The 19,027-nt window shown below is 38.9% G+C and overlaps 1 protein-coding gene across 1 annotated transcript in view; it reads left to right on the top strand.

Annotated features, from left to right (window-relative positions):
• Nucleotides 1-12,072, top strand: part of LOC138715450 (zinc finger protein 665-like) — a 75,216-nt gene extending 63,144 nt beyond the window's left edge. The window contains exon 5 of the mRNA XM_069848429.1: nt 11,929-12,072. Within this exon, the coding sequence (XP_069704530.1) occupies nt 11,929-11,947 (19 nt within the window). The 3' untranslated portion in view covers nt 11,948-12,072. The remainder of the gene's footprint in view (nt 1-11,928) is intronic.
• Nucleotides 12,073-19,027: the final 6,955 nt, after the last annotated feature.

The raw sequence follows: 19,027 nt of genomic DNA on the forward strand, positions 1-19,027 counted from the left end.
GTAGGTCCATCTAGCTACATCTTACCGCATTTTCAGGTCACAGGAGCCAGTAATAAGCTGTTATCAATATTAGGCTAGTAAAGGTGACAAGCTTTTCATACCCTTACTACCAAATTGGACAGAACACAAGAAATAAACCCTGTCTGAGAATGTTATTAAGTTACAGAGTTCTGAAGACAAGAGGGATCGACTTACAAGAGTCGCCCTGGGTGGCAGAGTTGGTATAGCGCTGGCCTTCTGTGCCCGAGGTTGCGGGTTCGATCCCGGCCTAGGTCGATGCAATTTAAGTGTGTTTAAATGCGACAGGCTCATGTCAGTAGACTTACTGGCATGTAAAAGAACTCCTGCAGGACAAAATTCCGGCACACCGACGACGCTGATATAACCTCTGCAGTTGCGAGCGTCGTTAAATAAACCATAATTTAATTTAATTTAATCGACTTACAAGAACTCTAATTCCAACCTCTGGTGGAAAGGACAAGTCCACTGACAGTGAGTGACACATAAACATCAAACCACATTGAAAAGTACGCCAGTAGGCTACTACAGCGACGTACCTTCCTAGTCCCAGGCCTATGGCGTAATTAGGCCTAAGTTTATTGCTAGTGACAATTTCGTCCATGTTCAGTTTCCACGATAAAGAATATCTGCATTAGAAAACGGAGTTAAATAACATTAACTTCTTCTTCTTCTTCTTCTTCTTCTTCTACTACTACTATTACTATTACTATCACCACTGCTACTGCTACTTCTTTGAATCATCGAACATCTCTCTATTCTGCCTCCTTCACAATAGCCGCAGTCGGTCCTGGAATTCTTTGTCACAAGACTTAGGAATAGTCGAGGTCTGAAAGTTTTAAATTTCTGCTGCTGAAAAATAGTAGGTCCTACTTCTGAATAAAACTAGTGTCTTGTAAGATAGAAGTTGTAAATTATAATTTCCTTTATTTTGATTCATTAACCCCTACTTATATTTCAGTATTAATTTCACATAACACTAGGCCTATGTATTTAGCCTTTTTAATTCTATCTTGTGTAATTTTATTAAAGTCTCCTCTAACTTTTTTCTATCTCTTAAAAGACTAGCATAAGTAGGTCCATATTATTCCATTCATACATCCACATATTTATCCATCGATTTACATATTAATTAATTTGTTCAATCACCCGGTCATTAGCAGACATATTCGTGGAATCAGTACGTACATCCTACAAGTATCGGACAGAGCCAATAAACAAAATCTATTAAGTATTCAGAAGGTTACATACAGGACAATACTTAAAAGTTTCTAATACGATTCTGCCATTAATTAAAATATGGGTAATAGTAAGCCTAATGTCCCGTGCCATAGCATCGTGGTCTAAGGCATCCTGCCTACGACCCACGTTACGGAATGCGCACTGGTTCGAGTCCTCGTGAGGGAAGAAATTTTCTCATGAAATTTCGGCCAGTGTATGGGACCAGTGCCCACCCAGCATTGTGATGCGCTTGAAGAGTTACGATAGGTAGCGAAAATCCGGTTTCGCAAACCAGCTATTACGGCTGGGGGGGGGGGATCATCGGGCTAACCACACGATATCTCCATTCTGGTTGGATGATGGTCCACCTCTGCATTAGTATGTGGACATGAGGCCAGCAGCCGGCTGGTCGGTCTTGGCCCTTCAGGGTTATATCGTCATGGATTTACCTTACTTTAGTAGGTCTAATGTTACAATCACAAGAAATAAAAACAATCATACAAATGAATCATTATTTATTATACTGACATCCAAATGCAACTGACAAGACAACTCGTGGTCAGAATATAAAGCAATAAATTACCTAATTTTTACGTAGTATAAGCTTATTAGAAACGACGAACTAAGGACGTAGATTCTGGCTACTGTCTGATGATTCGGCACCTTTCTTCACTCTCCGAATGTTGTTAATGGCTAAACTATGATAACTCAGCACATTCCTGTAGACTGTGGCTGTCGTTTGATGACTCCGCACCTCGCTGCAGTCACAGAAGTTGACTATGGCAGAAGTCTAATGACCCAGCACCTCGCTGCAGTGGTTGAAGTTGACTGTGCTGAACTGTCATGACTCAGCGCTCTCCTGCAGTCGAACAAGTTGACTCTGGCTGAAGTCTGATGACCCAGCACCTCGCTGTAGTCGATGAACTTGATTATGACTGAATTCTGATGACTTAGCACCTCACTGCTGTTGCCAGATATAGATTATAGCTGAAATCTGATGACTCTACGTCACTACAATCGAAGAATAGTGATTATGGTTGTAGACTGAAGATTCAGCACCTCACTGCAGTCCTAGTATGTCGATTATGGTTGAAGACTGAAGATTCAGCACCTCACTGCAGTCTTATGTCGATTATGGTTGAAGACTGAAGATTGAGCACCTCACTGCAGTCCTAGTATGTCGATTATGGTTGAAGACTGAAGATTCAACACCTCACTGCAGTCGTAGCATGTCGATTATGGTTGAAGACTGAAGATTCAGGACCTCACTGCAGACGTAATATGTCGATTATGGTTGAAGACTGAAGATTCAGCACCTCCCTGCAGTCGTAGTACGTCGATTATGGTTGAAGACTGAAGGTTCAGCACCTCCCTGCAGTCCTAGTACGTCGATTATGGTTGAATACTGAAGGTTCAGCACCTCCCTGCAGTCCTAGTACGTCGATTATGGTTGAAGACTGAAGGTTCAGCACCTCCCTGCAGTCATAGTATGTCGATTATGGTTGAAGACTGAAGGTTCGGCACCTCCCTGCAGTCCTAGTACGTCGATTATGGTTGAAGGCTGATAACTCAGTACCTCAGTGCAGTCTTAGTATGTTCATTACAGCTGAAGTCTAGTTACAAAATCATGTTCATAAAAATGTTATTTCTTCTTCAATGGATATAATGTAGAGATACTTCAGCTTCTATTTAATTTTATAATATGCTGCATTAATTTCCATTTTTATAAAATAATTTCTTCTTTATTGTTGATTAAGTGCTTCTTCTTGCATTTCTTCTTGGTAGAATGTATTTTTGTGACTCCTCGTTGGCAGCATACAATTTTCTTGATATAAATGTGTTTTCACAGTTGCATTACTTCTTGGTAAACAGTAATGTTGTTTTCCTTGAGTTGAATTTCTTGTTGACAAAAGATATTGTAGTTTGTTCTTAGTTTCATTTCCGTTCATTGAAGATTATGTTACTAAAGTTAATATTTTGCTTTAGTTGGAGCTCTTCTGTATTGACGATGTGGTTTTTTTTAATTACAGAGGAAATTTTTCGCTAATGGAAATTGATTAACGTTTCCTGGATGTTATCACTCATGAGCTCTTGATGTATTTCTTTAGCTTGGAAGAGTTTGGCTTCTCATTTGAGGAGAAATGACATGTTGGCTTTATTTTACTTGTTGGACAAGAAGAAAGTATTTGTTTGAAGAATTGGATTTCATTTATTAGAAAAGATATATAAGGACTGCTAGTTGATGGCTTTTGTTTGATAGGAGGCGATAATGTGATAATTTTTTTTTGTTGAAGATGAAATGCTGATTAGTGCAGTTGGACTTTGTTATGTTAGAAGATATGATTTTTGTTGGATTTTTGATCATTTGATTGGAAGATACTATAATGAGGTTTTCAGAGGTGGATCTTTTTTCCCATTGGAGGGAATAAGTTTTTTTTTACGTGATAAAAGTTGTGATAGCTTTCTTGAAAGTGAACTTTTTTTTTTCAAATGATTGCGATATGAGTTTTGAAATAGAACATAACATTTTGTTTGGGCACATGATATATTTTTTTTTTTCACATGGTGGCGTTCTGATTTTTAAAATGGATATGATTTTTTTTTTTTCAAGTGGTGGCGAGTGATAATGTTGTTGAGTTATACTGGACAATCTGTTTCGTAACAGTGGCCTGGTGAATTGCTTTCGTTTGTATGTAAAATGTTTTGTAAAAATTTACACATTTTTGTTTTTGAATTTTATGCCACTACAGTAATCCATTAGCGTCCATGTATTTTGTTTTCCTAAATACATGGGAATTACTCAGAGTTCTGAGCTTTATTTAGCAATCTTACTTTTTTTTTTTATTGCTTACTTTTGGCGACTCTGTTGTACCAAAAGTAGTATCTACAGAAAGCATAGAGGTAGGGCTCCATGCTCTCTGTACCGTGCGGAGCAAGATTGACCAATACTTGCATCATCTCGCTCCGCTTATTCAGTTCCTGGATAGAGAAGCCAGGTAATTATTGAACGGCACATGGCCGTTTCGTATTTTGTGGTACAGTTCATTTCCCTCCTTATGTCGAGGGAACTGAACTCAGCCATCTGCAGTCAGTTGCCCTACCAACTCATATTATTCAACTCCAATTTGTACTGACTAGCTTCACTGTGTAGACTACAGTTTCATTTTAATCTGCTAAATAATATTTATAGAAGTAATATGATTCTTTGCAATAAAATTCAGGGTAAATATAAAATAGGTGAATGCCACATTCTTGCAGTCACTGTTATTTTGGAATTTTGATACCGATTTGTTATTACATGAATGCATGAAAATATAAACTCCCTATATATTTGCTCAATGGATTGTATTACTTGTCTTCGATTTCCTTAGTCTACGTACTTCTGGTGATCATATAGGGCCAAAAGTACTTTTTTACAGAAAGCACAGAGGGAGTAGGGCTCCATGCTTTGTGTACCAGTCAAAGGTAGATTCAGCTATTCATGATCATCTTGTTCTGGTTATTCAGTTCTTGAGTAACTCGGTAACCCCTGATACAAACTCGACAGATAGCAGCCATATTGCATTTTGTGGCAAAGGAGGAGGATGATTTTTTTCACGTCATAGTTCGTGATAACTTTCATGAAAATGATTTTTTTTTTCAACTGATGATGATGTGATTTTTGGAATTGAAAATGTTTTTTTCCCCACATGATTTTTTTTGAGATAGTATTTTTTTTCTCATGATATGATTTTTTAAAATGACTATGAATTTTTTTCAGATGGTGGCGAGTGATATTTTAGTTCAGTTATTCTCAACAATTCCTTTTTCTAACAGTGGCCTTATGAATTGATTTCGTTTGTATAGATAATGTTTAGTAAATGGTTACATATTTTTGTTTTTGAATTTTATGCCACTGTAACAATCCATTAATGCCCATGTATTTCGTTTTCGTAGATACATGGGAATTATTCATAGTTTTGAGGTACATTTTGCAATTTTAGTTCTCTTTTTGTTTTACTTTTGGCGACTCTGTTCTACAGAAAGCATAGAGGTAGGGCTCCATGCTCTCTGTACCGTGCGGAGCAAGATTGACCAATACTTGTATCATCTCGCTCCGCTTATTCACTTCCTGTATAGACAAACCAGGTAATCGTTGGAATGAAATGGACGGCACATGGCCGATTCGTATTTTTGGTACAGTTCGTTTCCCTCCTCATCTCGGAGGGAACTGAACTCAGCCACATTGCAGTCAGTTGCCCTACCAACTGATATTAGTCAACTCCAATTTGTACTTACTAGCTTCATTGTGTACAGTTCCATTTTTATCTGCTAAATAACCTCTATATAGTAAATATGATTGTTTGCGCTAAATTCATGATAAGTAATTCTAAGATAGGTGATTGCCACATTCTTGCAGTCACTGTTATTTTGGAATTTGATACCGATTTATTATTAACATGAATGCAAGGAAATCTAATTTTATAATATAGTTGCTCAATGGCTTGTATTAGTTGTTTTAGATTTCCTTAGCCTACTTCTGGTGACCATATAGGGCCAGGAGTACTTTTTTACAGAAAGCACAGAGGACGTAGGGCTCCATGCTTTGTGTACTGTGCAAAGGAAGATTGAACTGTAATTGATCGTCCTGTTCAGGTTATTCAGTTGTTGGGTAACTCGGTCACCCCTGAAACAAGCCTCGCCTGATAGCAGCCGTACTGCATTTTGTGGCACAGGTAGTTCCTCTCCTTTCTCGGAGGGAACTGAACTCAGCCACCTTCCAGTCAGTTGCCCTACCAACTGATATTAATTAGGTCCGATTTCGACTAAGTAGTTCGCTTGTGTGCAACTTGCGCTGCTTAATACCTTATGTATTAAATTTTCTTTTTTTAGCATAATTAATATGATCTCCTGAATGTAAATTTATAGTAGGTGATTGTCGTATTTCTGCAATCACTGTTATTTTGAAATTTTCATGGGTCTTCCAGTTTATTTTTACAAGAATGCACGGAAATGTACATTTTCTGTATTTATATTTTTTCGTTTTTATTAAGTTTTATTAGCCTACAGATGTTGATATGCAAAGATAGCCTATTTCAATACATATCAGTTCCATAATCTTTATTTCTCATAATTTTGGCGATTCTAGTAATAAAATTAATGTTTACAGAAAGCATAGAGGTAGGGCTCCATGATTTCTGTATTGTGTCGGTCGAGATTGAGGCATACTTTATCACCTTATTCTCCTTATGTCAGACTTCCCGGGATGACGCATACGAAACGAGGCTGGACGGTTAGCAGTCCTTTGAAATTTGTGACAGTTGATATGTCTCCTTATCTCAGCCACTTTGCAGTCAGTTGTCCTGCTAGCCCTTATTATTGAGTTCCGATGCAGAATTTTAGCTCTGTTGTGCACACTTTCCAGTGTAAAATATTCTCTGTTCTACATATATTTATACATTTACTACTGATAATTGTTTACGATTACAATATAAACAGATGTATCTTTCATTTCTGCTATCAGGGTTATTTTGTAAATTATGCTGTGGTGTGTTATTTTGTAAATTTATGTATGACTTTACAACTGATTTGAATTTGTTTCATTACGATTTAATTTCGTAATTTTTACTCTGTTTTAAGGTGAAAATTTTTAGTTTACATCCCTTTAGATAATTGAGACAGAAATCCTCTTTAATTCTGTGTTGCTGCCGGAGTTCTGTGCTTCCATTCGAAACTGTGAAGTTTGTTAAGTCAGTTGGACTTTCCATTCGGGTTACGAAACCCATACCCCTATTGGGGGACAATAAAATGTTCTGTTACTTTCTGGGGCTTATTAATGAAGCTTGGAAAGCACCTTCACTGAACTCCGGCAATACAAAGCAAATTAAAATTGTCACTGTTGACAAAACTAATGCCTTATTCTCCCCAAACCCACTCAAACCCCAACCCTAACCACCCCAACCTACCCCCATCTATCCCACCCCACCCCACCCCTACCCACCCCTACCCGCCCCTGTACCCACCCCCCTTAATCCCCATGAGGAGTTTTACCTCCATCCTCCACGGCGATCCTGCAGTGGGAAGTGCGCTCGATGTTCCTCCCACCGCGCCGCCGGTGTACCATGAAAAGAAAGAAACTTTATGTTCAGACAAATTGTTCGCAGTCAACTAACTAAGTGTAAGCTACTTCATAAAACTAAGTCCCATAACACGAGTCGGCAAATAACGCCAACTATGACCGTGCGGTGTTATCTTGAGGGAGCCTTTGACAAGTGCGGGCTGTATGGTGTGTTCGAGCACATCGCACTTGTGGGCGTAGGGTATTTTAGTGACTTGTTTTGCGACGTTTTAACAATTGCTATGATTACATAGCATCGAAATGAGATGAAGGTAAATGCAGGGTCCAGCGCCGAACGTTACCCAGTATTCGCTCTTATTGGATTGACGGAAAACCCCGGAAAAACCTCAACCAGGTAACTTGTCCCAACAATGATTGTATGGTTGCCTGTATCTAAAGACAGACACAATATCTTAGTAGAGCTTTGAATTGCATCCAGGCAGCTGTACCATCTTTTGTATATTCGACGTTGCTGGAGATCTTTTGACTCTGCTCACGTAGAGTACAGGAGACGTGCTAGACCCTCTTTAGCTTGGTCTCACCACGTGTAACGAGCAAAACACATCGTAGGCGAATGCTGGACCACTTATGGCTATATATTCAACAAAGTGATAATAGTCTCACTAGGACTCCTTCACAATGGCCACAATTTGTGCCACCAAGTACATACACAATAGACAAAATATCGACGTTAAGTGAAGCGACTTGTGGCTCCATATTGACGTAGACGATAGCAGTCATTCTAGACTTGCTGTATAATGGTCGCATCTTGTGCAGCCAACCACTGTACATACATTGTACATAACGTGTTCGACGTTAAGTGGAGCTACTTGTGGCTCCATATTGACGTAGACGATAGCAGTCATTCTAGACTTGCTGTATAATGGTCGCATCTTGTGCAGCCAACCACTGTACATACATTGTACATAACATGTTCGACGTTAAGTGGAGCTACTTGTGGCTCCATATTGACGTAGACGATAGCAGTCATTCTAGACTTGCTGTATAATGGTCGCAACTTGTACAACCAACCACTGTACATACATTGTACATAACATGTTCGACGTTGAGTGGAGCTACTTGTGGCTCCATATTGACGTAGACGATAGCAGTCATTCTAGACTTGCTGTATAATGGTCGCAACTTGTGCAACCAACCACTGTACATACATTGTACATAACATGTTCGACGTTAAGTGGAGCTACTTGTGGCTCCATATTGACGTAGACGATAGCAGTCATTCTAGACTTGCTGTATAATGGTCGCAACTTGTGCAGCCAACCACTGTACATACATTGCACATAACATATTCGACGTTAAGTGGAGCTACTTGTGGCTCCATATTGACGTAGACGATAGCAGTCATTCTAGACTTGCTGTATAATGGTCGCAACTTGTGCAACCAACCACTGTACATACATTGTACATAACATGTTCGACGTTGAGTGGAGCTACTTGTGGCTCCATATTGACGTAGACGATAGCAGTCATTCTAGACTTGCTGTATAATGGTCGCAACTTGTACAACCAACCACTGTACATACATTGTACATAACATGTTCGACGTTGAGTGGAGCTACTTGTGGCTCCATATTGGACGTAGACGATAGCAGTCATTCTAGACTTGCTCTATAATGGTCGCATCTTGTGCAACCAACCAATGTACATACATTGTACATAACATATTCGACGTTAAGTGGAGCTACTTCTGGCTCCATGTTGATGTAGACGATAGCAGTCATTCTAGACTTGCTGTATAATGGTCGCAACTTGTGCAACCAACCACTGTACATACATTGTACATAACATGTTCGACGTTAAGTGGAGCTACTTGTGACTCCATATTGACGTAGACGATAGCAGTCATTCTAGACTTGCTGTATAATGGTCGCAACTTGTGCAGCCAACCACTGTATATACATTGTACATAACATGTTCGACGCTAAGTGGAGCTACTTGTGGTGAGACCACTAGGTGAAACCAATTTCTGCTTGTCCACACATACACACCCGCACATTGTCACTGTTTTGGTACTTTGCAATCATCCCACAGTGTTAATCGCAGGATTAAATATCTTTGAGCTGACGACTGAGTGAGTATTTTTCACATAATTTCATCTGTTAAGCACGACAGGTCTGCTGTCTCTCGGAGAAACATCACAACTGTTTTATTGTACTCTCCTCCGTTGAGAGGAATGAGCATTAAGAGGGAAACCTCTGAATAGTCGAAAAGCCTATCAAAAATAACTTTTCTAAGCTCGTAAAACAGCAAGGTCTCCACTCAAGTATTGTATTTATAATGGTCATTGACTAGACTTGCAGCTAGAGCTGCGGTTCTTAATATCGCCCTCTATATTGAGCATATGCCTGATCGTATGAAGTGAGGTTGAAAAGCTAACATTTAAGCCTTGTTTGCGTGCTTGTGTTTTCACAGTAGTGATTAAGTAACATGATAATGCTAAGCTATATCAACTTTAGCGTCTTGGTGAATATTTTGAATGCGTATCTCTGTTTCCACTCACTTTTCAGAGGAATATGAACCACTACTGGAGGTACTATAACACTCACTTCTTGATCAGGTTTTTCAGACAGTGTGAGATCACAGCTTAAGGCATTGCGGTAGGAAGGAATATGGAACTAAGTCTGATTAAAATCAATTCTTGTATTATTATTATTTTTTTCTTTTCCGAGCATCTTTTACTACACGTATTCTCCCAGCACGTAGGCCTTATGATGACAGATACTGTTGTAAACGAAACAGTGAAAAGATTATTCCAGTCCAGTAAAATCGGATAACGTTACAAATGTGTACATGAGAACAAAACGGTATATAATTTCAGTATTCCATAACTCAGACTTGTAGAATAACTTGAAAATTGTATCTTAATTTTAGAAAATCAAGGTTTTGCTATGTCGGGAAAATGGCCGTGGGTTTTATGTGAATACTTCTGCCTTAAGTGGACAGATCTAGACGAGATCTTTCGTTTGGTACAAAAATTAGTATGCCACCACATCGGAATCGCGAGATATACTGCCCTGAAATTATCGCCTATGCCCAAAATGGTCGTCAATCCAATAGATATCATCGGAAGCTTATTTTAGCTGCCAGCTCGGATACACCTGTGTCAAATTCACTATCTGAAGAGTGAAATTATTATCAAATCAATACGTCTTCATTTGAATTCGCGTTATTGTTTAGAATGAAAGAGTGCATCATCATCATGATCCTGAACTCCTTTGGTTTCACCCAAGTGTAAGCTGATCTCGTTGTCTCTGTGAACTTCGTATCGTTCTGTAGATGGGGGTGATATTGAACACTCTAATTTTAAGAGTCTGTTCCTACACAGCTTAATTACATTGAATTTTATCATATTCTCCGGTACCAATTTGTGCCACCTAACTAAAGCTGAGCCATGTAGGACTGCAGGACGATATCAAGTTAACTATATCGCGATATTTGTCGAAGATAAATAGTATGAAGGGTGGGGGGTGGTTGCGTACAGGCATGCGACTCAGGCAACAGAACACATTTGCGTTGTGTAGTGGACAGAGCTCCAGAGCTATCTGCATTACCAATCTTACGTAATGTATAATATTTATAATGGCTGAAGCATCAAATATACCAATAGTAAACAAGGTGATGGAGAAATTAGGCACATACAATTTCGCAGTAAGTGGGGTAACTATCATAATATGAAATTTATGTAGCACAGAAATTAAAGGTACGAAACGTACATTCGTAACACAACATTGTAACACGAAACAACATAAAGCACAGATGACAGTTTAACTGAGGAAGGAGGATAAGAATCGCGTGTAAGTTACAATTCAATGTGTACCACACAAAAAGAGATTTTGCACTTTTTATGTGAAATGATTTTATGTGTCAATATAGGGGAAAGAAGGGCGACGCCGCTCAGAGGGCAATGGCGCTCAGTAGCTTGCTTGAATAATCGTGCTACTGTAAAGCGAGAGGATTGTGTTGACAGCTAGAGGTCACTCCTGAAGCCCCTTAGTGGAAAGATGGTTGTTCTAGAGTGGTTGCATGAAAGTTTGTGACAGAAAAATGAATCCGCATTGATCTGTTATAAGAAGTGTTTATTCATAGGCCTATATCAAGGTATGAGACTATATTCTTTGTAATGGATATTTGCCTGTGTTATAATATTGAATCCTGTACACTTTGCTTTGATAATACCATATTCGTCTTACATTCAACCACGTGTTAGCGGCAAGACTGTAACAAGTAACAAAGATAGCCATGTCGGGCGACGGCGCTCAGACCGAGCTGCATTACCCTATACACGATTAAATATTAACTCACTATGACTTTATTTTATTACCGTTATTTTAGGTGTTAATAAGTCATTATAATTAAATCTATCTTTACCTTAGATGGGAGAGACTACCCACAATGTTTGTTATATTTTTATAAAGAATAAGCCTCGTTCGTTTTCATAACTTTCTATTTGTTAACGTGTTACAAAAATAGGTTGGTCTTCATTCTATGTAAATTACGCAAAACTAATTATGTGTCTCCATGAAGGTCTAGTTATCCCTAAAATTAGCAAATGAAAATATCTCCGATTCCAGGACATTCCCATGCAAATAAGCCACAAGCATGTTGGGCTCAGTCAAGAAAATTTAGATCAGAAATATTGACGGCAACCCCTATGAAAAAAACTGGAAGAAACTGATCGTTGCAGATCCAACAAACGCCTGAAAACCAAGGAAAGTAGTGGAAAAAAACTAAAGAAAGAAGAAAGAGAATTCCTAAGAAATTGTTATTTGAGAATTCATCGGATGAGGATATTGATATCAGTAAACTATGCAATGATTCTGATGATTATGAATTGTAATGAATTATGAGGATAACCGCGCACGAGATCTGTGCTTGGTGTGTGGGGAGTTTGGGCGTGACGATGAACTTTGGCTTCCCTTTGTACTGTGTTCACAATGAACTCATGAGGAATGCATTGGAAAAGACACTCCATATGACTATGTGATTATTGCTCAAAATAAGCATTTATTGTCTTTTTTAAGAGATCAGTAAATAATTATTCAATTAGAATAATGTTGAGCGCAATTGCCCTAATACAGAGGGCAATGCCGCTCTGTGTACTTCTTTGTTTTTCCATTTTCTATTTTGATATTTACACAGCTAGAGTTTCAATTATGTGGTCTACAAGAAGGTAAATGTCCAGTGTTAAACTTTATACTTAGAGGAAAGTGCCCAAAACCGGATCCCCATTTTTTTTTAGTTTTTAAAAATACAAACAGTAAAAAATTATGTTTTAAAAGCATGTAATATTTACTTTATAATGTTATGCACCATTTACATTTTACTTTTAGAAAATATAATTAAAAATTGGTATGAAAAAAAAAATATTTTCAATAACCTTACACTTTGGCGATTTGAAAACTAGTTGCCGAAATCGGACCCCTTGTAAAAATAATCAAAATAACACTAAACAAATTTGGAAAAAGGTATTAAATAAAAGAAAATGTAATCTAGTTTCAAATTATAAGTATAATAAGTTATTACAATTACAGGTTTTAGTTTGTAAAAAGAGATATAGGATGTATTCAAAAAAGATACATAAAACGTACAACAGAATTAAATCGTTTAGCGACAAAAATCGCAGATGTTCATGTTCTTTTCAGTCCCAGCACATAACGCAAATGACCGAAAGTTCCCCTTTAGAATCCTCCGAAAATTTCCTGTCACAAAACACACATACCAAGCATCATCTCTGGATGGAAAAACTTTCGAGAAGAGATCCAATTCAGATATTCCAGAGCTCACGTTGTTTTCATTTTCAGTGCTTGATTCTAACATTTTTCACAAAATTTAGGCGTTTTTCACGAGCCTTTTCCCTTTTCTTGAAGGCTGTAGTTCTGAACCACGTCCCTGGCCGCGATTGCTTTTGCGTCCTTGAGCACGATTCCGTGGTTGTTCAGCTTCCATTGCTTCTTTAGCTTTCTTAGCTTCCATCAATTGGGCTTCATGAGACGTAGATGTGATGGTCGTAGAACTGCAAATCTTTCGCCCCCTATTTGAGAACCTCTTTTTTAATTATGGAATGGGAGTGACGTCAAACGGGCTTGTCTTATAAGATGTGGAACCCTGAGGATCCTCAATTGTAGCTGATGACAGAGGAACACCCTGACCTGCCGAAGATGTTGATGGTTGATTTGAGTCAAACTCTACAATAACTTGTGGTTCGTTCATATCACATTCTTCTCCGTTCTCTGGAAAGCTCTGATTTTCTGCTGTTCGTTTCTTTAACACAGATTCATAGAAAGAGAAATCTCGTTTTTTGTTTGCCTCTTCAATGTATTCGGCATCTGAAAACAGCTTCTTGTTCAAGGGTTGCTTTAAATCCATTGATTGCTATTTGAGCTGTTTGGCATCTAATATAGGCTTTGCCAAACAGGTCCATTGCATCAAAAGCACTGACAGCACGTTCATTGTGCCTTAACCACTGCCTGATTTCCTTGCTGTAGTGAACTTTCAGGGGAACCATGAAAGTTTTGTCCAAAGATTGTAGTTTGTGTGAAGAGTGAGGTGGCCGCGACACAATTGTAACATGATTTGTTTTTGCCAAGTTGATCAGCTCAATATTCTGTGTGTGGCTAAAGTGGTCATTCAAGAGCAACAGCACAGGTTTTTCCTTTGTAGGACTGGGAAACTCGATGAAATGTCGAAACCACTGAGTGAAGGAGTTCATTTGGATCCACCTTGAATGGTACGCAGTAAAGATTGTTCCTTCCTTCCTCATTATTCTCTTGAAATTTGGAACAGAATTCCAATAGAATAAGAGTGTGTACAAATACAGGCAGACTTTAAACATGAAAAAATAAGGGGTCCGGTTTAGACAACTGAAGGGGGTCCGGTTTACGCGACTATAGCCAACATTTTGTTAACTCAATAGATTTTTAACCAAACATCTAAATTAAACGGTTTAATGACAAGCAGTAACCTTAAACCTTACCATTTAAGGATATATATATATAGATCGCATGGCTTACCTGCCAATATGTAGGAGAAAAAAAAAATGTAGCACAGTGTAAAAACTTTTTCCACTGTCAAAACACGTAATTGCGGACTGATAAGCAACAAGTGAAGCGGGCGACGTGTGTGCTCCGCTAAAGAGTGGTAGAAGCCTAAACTACTATTTACACTTAGTTCTGCTAGAGTTCAAGAGAATGCAGAGCCAGGAGGCCGGGGGTCCACTTTAGGGGGAGGAGTCCGGTTTAGGGCACTTTCATCTAATCATTATACAGTATATAAAATCTTGTTTCTTTTAAACATTCTTTCTTAGGTGAGCGCCAATGCCCTTTCTTCTCCTACCAATAGCATAAATGACGTTGAAAATACACACTTTAAAACTTTATGCGAAAATACGTGAAAAGGGAAGTCCCTAGTCAATCAACTTTACGGACATAATTCTACTATATACCGAAATGCTATGATGATGTTATATCTCGCATACGTCTAAGTGTAGCAGATAGTAAAATATAGGTTTCCATCTATGGAAGCACAGACGCCGCTGCAGGATTTGTTGCAATGTCGTTACGGGCATTCTTTCACCAGACAAACCCAATAAAACTTTATTAACCTCTGAAATTCGTGATAAAGTGGATCATTTACATACAATCAAGTTCTTCAAATGCCTATGACCCTCTTATGGCCAGACGAAATAAAAAATGATAATGTAGTTATTTTCGTCACGAATGCTACATGTTGAAAGCAGATAAGGAACTTCAGCTACTTTAGCCGAAAGTTATCCTAGCCCATGGGCTACATCGAATAGCCAAAGACGTTCGTTCCTGCTACAGTGATGTGAACAGTTTCATATCGAATGTCAAATAAATATTTTTAAGGTATCAAGTCGAGTTACGAAATTCAGAGAAATGGTTCCTGGAATCTCTCTACCGCCGTAATCCATTGTAATGAGATGGACATAGCTGGATACTGCAGTCTATATTGCTACACATTATAAAAGGATTGTAGACTTAATCAAAACGCAGGTAGTATTTACTGTAATAGACTCCACAATCCAGTATTGATGACGTGACCTGATCTCCAGTTTATTCGTCATGTGAGTGTACACCTTATTCTCTATTGTTTAGCGTACAGAGTCTGTACACGGACCTTCCCTGCTCTTTGTACTTGCTATGCTATAGTTTGGGTGCACGTAACTTAACGACAAACGTCCTAGATGTCTCAGCTTTACACCTAACATAGAGGCTATGTGTTCGATGCCGAATGGCAGCTAAAGCCGGAAGTTCGCTATGTTGCCATGGATTTTCTCTAACCCTTCCAGCCGCACTATTCACCTGCATTTTATTCATCCCCTATCAGAAATGAATGAGTACCAGGGACATTTCCTTGAGGATAAGAACGGCGGGCACGTAGGGCTGATATCCCTACTGGCATTAATGCCGATTGTATAGCTGGAGCCTTAACGTCCCGCGACCCTCTGGGCCGACATGGCCTCTATTAGAATTGCGTTTTCTGACTACTTTGTTCAGTTATAACTTTTCACTGAGGAATTCATTTTGCCATTCCACATGCGTATCTATATTTGGAAGTATCTTCTTCCAATGTAACTTCGGTTTGTTTATTTTATCGCATAATTTGAGCTGAATTAAATTGTTCTATAGCAAATTAATTTTAGAAAAGACTGTACTGTTCATCTGATCTGTTTAATACAATCAAGGACCCACGATATGACATGCGTAATTGGTACGTTTTGCATATTTGCTGGTTACGACTCGTGAATCACTTACAGCAGGATTCTGAAGCAGGCCCTACCGTAGTCATAATTTGTTTTCTTCGGCCATTAATAGCTGGTCAACTGTCAGACATATTAGCCTGTTTTTGTTCCTGTTGAATTCGAAAGGTCTGTGATTTGGTGCTTCCACTGTAGTAAGTTGCTCAGTTCTTGCAATATGAAGGCGATATTAGAACCTGTGGCGTTATTTGGCTTTTCTCTTTTACAATCTTTGACTCAGTAAGCCGATGCATAGTCTAAGACTTGTTTTGTTAATACTGATTACACTGTATATGAGTAATTCGCTATTAGTGATAGCATGTTTATAGTAGTGTTGATTTAATCGCTTCATAATTTAGTGCTATTTTTAAAGTGCTATCTGCAATTTCCACGATGAGTCTGTGCCCTCAAAGTATGTGCAGCACTGTCAGAAATTTGACACAAGTACTTTCGTTGTGATTATTCTTTCGTCGATTTACTGAGGAAGTATTTATTTTATATTCCTACTCGTGTTATGAGACTGCACCACTTTTATAAATCTTAATACGTAAATGCAGATGGTAAATATCCTTACCTATATGCAGATATTTTTAAAATCTATTTTTGTTTGTTATGACTTTATTTAGCGTCTGAATGAGATGAAGGTGGTAAGATAATGACAGAAAGTGAACCAGAAATTACTACAGATTTTGTATAATGACGAATAAAATTTGATTAGAACAGGAATTTAATTTTTGCTGTATAAATATTAAGATTGAAATAAGACACTGATTGTATACTATAAATATCAAAAACTATAACTACAATAACCTATACCTATCCTACACACTAGAACACTAAGAATAATGATAATAGTAATGAAGCAGATTCTCGACTTACCTTAATTGTCTTGGCGACGAGCCCTACGAGGACCGCGGCCGTGCAAGTTTTGCCCTAATCCCCTCCGTCCCTGTGTCTACGCTCCGTCCCGTAATTTCTAAGGACCTTTTCATAGAATTCCAATTGCTCCTTGGTAGGATTAGATGCCAAATATCTTCTGTACAAAGCCTCGTGTTGCTCCTCTGTCATGCCTTGGTTGAAGTCGCGTCTGCCCGTACTGGACGCGCCAGCAGGCTGCGAGCGAGAGCCCCCCGGAGTCTGCTGGCTGGCGACTCTGCCCGTACTGGGCTTTGTAGCAGGCTGCGGGGCGCTCTCCCTCTGGGAGGAGCGCCTCGCTTCCTGCTGCCTTTGACGACTTGACCAGGGAGGAATTCTGTCTGTACGTTGTGGGGTGGACGGTCTGTCTGCCATTCCCGCCCGCATAGAGGGTGACAGCCTGTCTTCCTCCCGAGGTATCTCACGAACCTCGGGAACAAGCACAAGCGTCACCCTCTTGCGCGGACGGTCGGCCCCCTGTTCTTCTGGTGTACCCTTTTTGAGAATAGAGCGGGGCGGCGGGGGTGGCGGTGGTTCGGATGAAGATGGATGTGGGGATGAGGGGGGTGACTGTAGTGTCACTGGTGGTGGGCGTGTTGGTGTGCAGGGGGGTGCGTAAAAGTATGGAAAATGTGTGCAATAACGGGAGTGTGCGTGTGGTGACTGTGAAGGCGGAGACGGCGGAGGAACACGATCAGGGGACGTGGAGGCATCACTTCTCTCCGGTAGACGGTTCCATAGGTAATAGCCCCCCAACCCCACAGTCCCAACGATACCCACGGTTCTTACCAAATCTGGCATACCCCACGAAATCCGCGATGGTGCTTGCACAACCGCAGGTCCTCCCCAGAACGCATTCTTGAGTTTCAAGGAGTGAAACTTGAGGGATTGGAAAATTTTCGACATTTCGAAGCTTCGAAATCGCAATCCCAAGTGTTTCCAGGGAAACGATCCCCACGTCCTGTGTGTTGAGCATTGTTGATGACGTCGCCACGACAATAACGAAGCTGCGAGTGCGTTCAAATACCGACACAATAAAAGATGCGAACGTTTACACTTCTTCTATCCTTGCGATATTGTTATTTCCTTCTTTTGTGCGAATAGTTAAAAAATGTGATTGCTGTTTTATAGCTAGACGAGTATTGAATACCGACATACGAATACATAGGAATTAAAATTTCTATTAGAAATCAATCAGCTTTCTTATACATAAATTATAAATCAAGGTCAGTTCTTTACTCGTTTTGACTTCATACGGTGATATATTATTTAGAGGCATCTTCTTGTTTGAATCCTAATATTAATATGTCGTAAGATAAGCAATTCTTACGCCGAGAACAGGAAAATTTTGGTATAATATCTCAGATTTAGTAAGAGACGGATGTTGATTACCTAAAAATCACTGAAAATAACGAATATACTTAATGCCCTTACATTTACATAAAAGTATTCCAAACACATAAGCTGAAGTGACCTTAAAAGTTAATAAACTGTTGGACGATCTTAAACTTCAGAGTGTCAGTGCTTGCAGAGGGACAAAATATAACTCCACCGATGGTTTCAAGAATTATTTCTTTTTGAATATAAACTGTACTGGATAAATGCATCTACAACATATTACTGCCATATATTATGTAATACATTAATGTTTCTATTACTTTAATTTTCTATAATGGCCCATTTTCAATTGATGAAGTAAGTAATAATAAATATAATATAGTAACCTACATTTTTTAAACAATTCGTTCTTAAATGCAGTCAGTGAACCTTTGTCCTGTAGGACTACTCCTTTGTACACTTTGTCAATTGAAAATGAAAGCAAAGCAGAAGTTGGGAATATTTTCATATATTTCACTCAATTTTTTTAGTTATTTGATACGGACAATATGGCGGAAGTAGCAATTGTCTATCATTGAGCCTGAAAACGTGTACGCTATGTTAATTAAACTCTCAAAACATACTTCAGTACTTCACATACAGCTGGTTCAAGCAGAAAT

This window comes from Periplaneta americana, chromosome 2 (genome assembly GCF_040183065.1).
Source record: "Periplaneta americana isolate PAMFEO1 chromosome 2, P.americana_PAMFEO1_priV1, whole genome shotgun sequence".
Classification (NCBI taxonomy): domain Eukaryota; kingdom Metazoa; phylum Arthropoda; class Insecta; order Blattodea; family Blattidae; genus Periplaneta; species Periplaneta americana.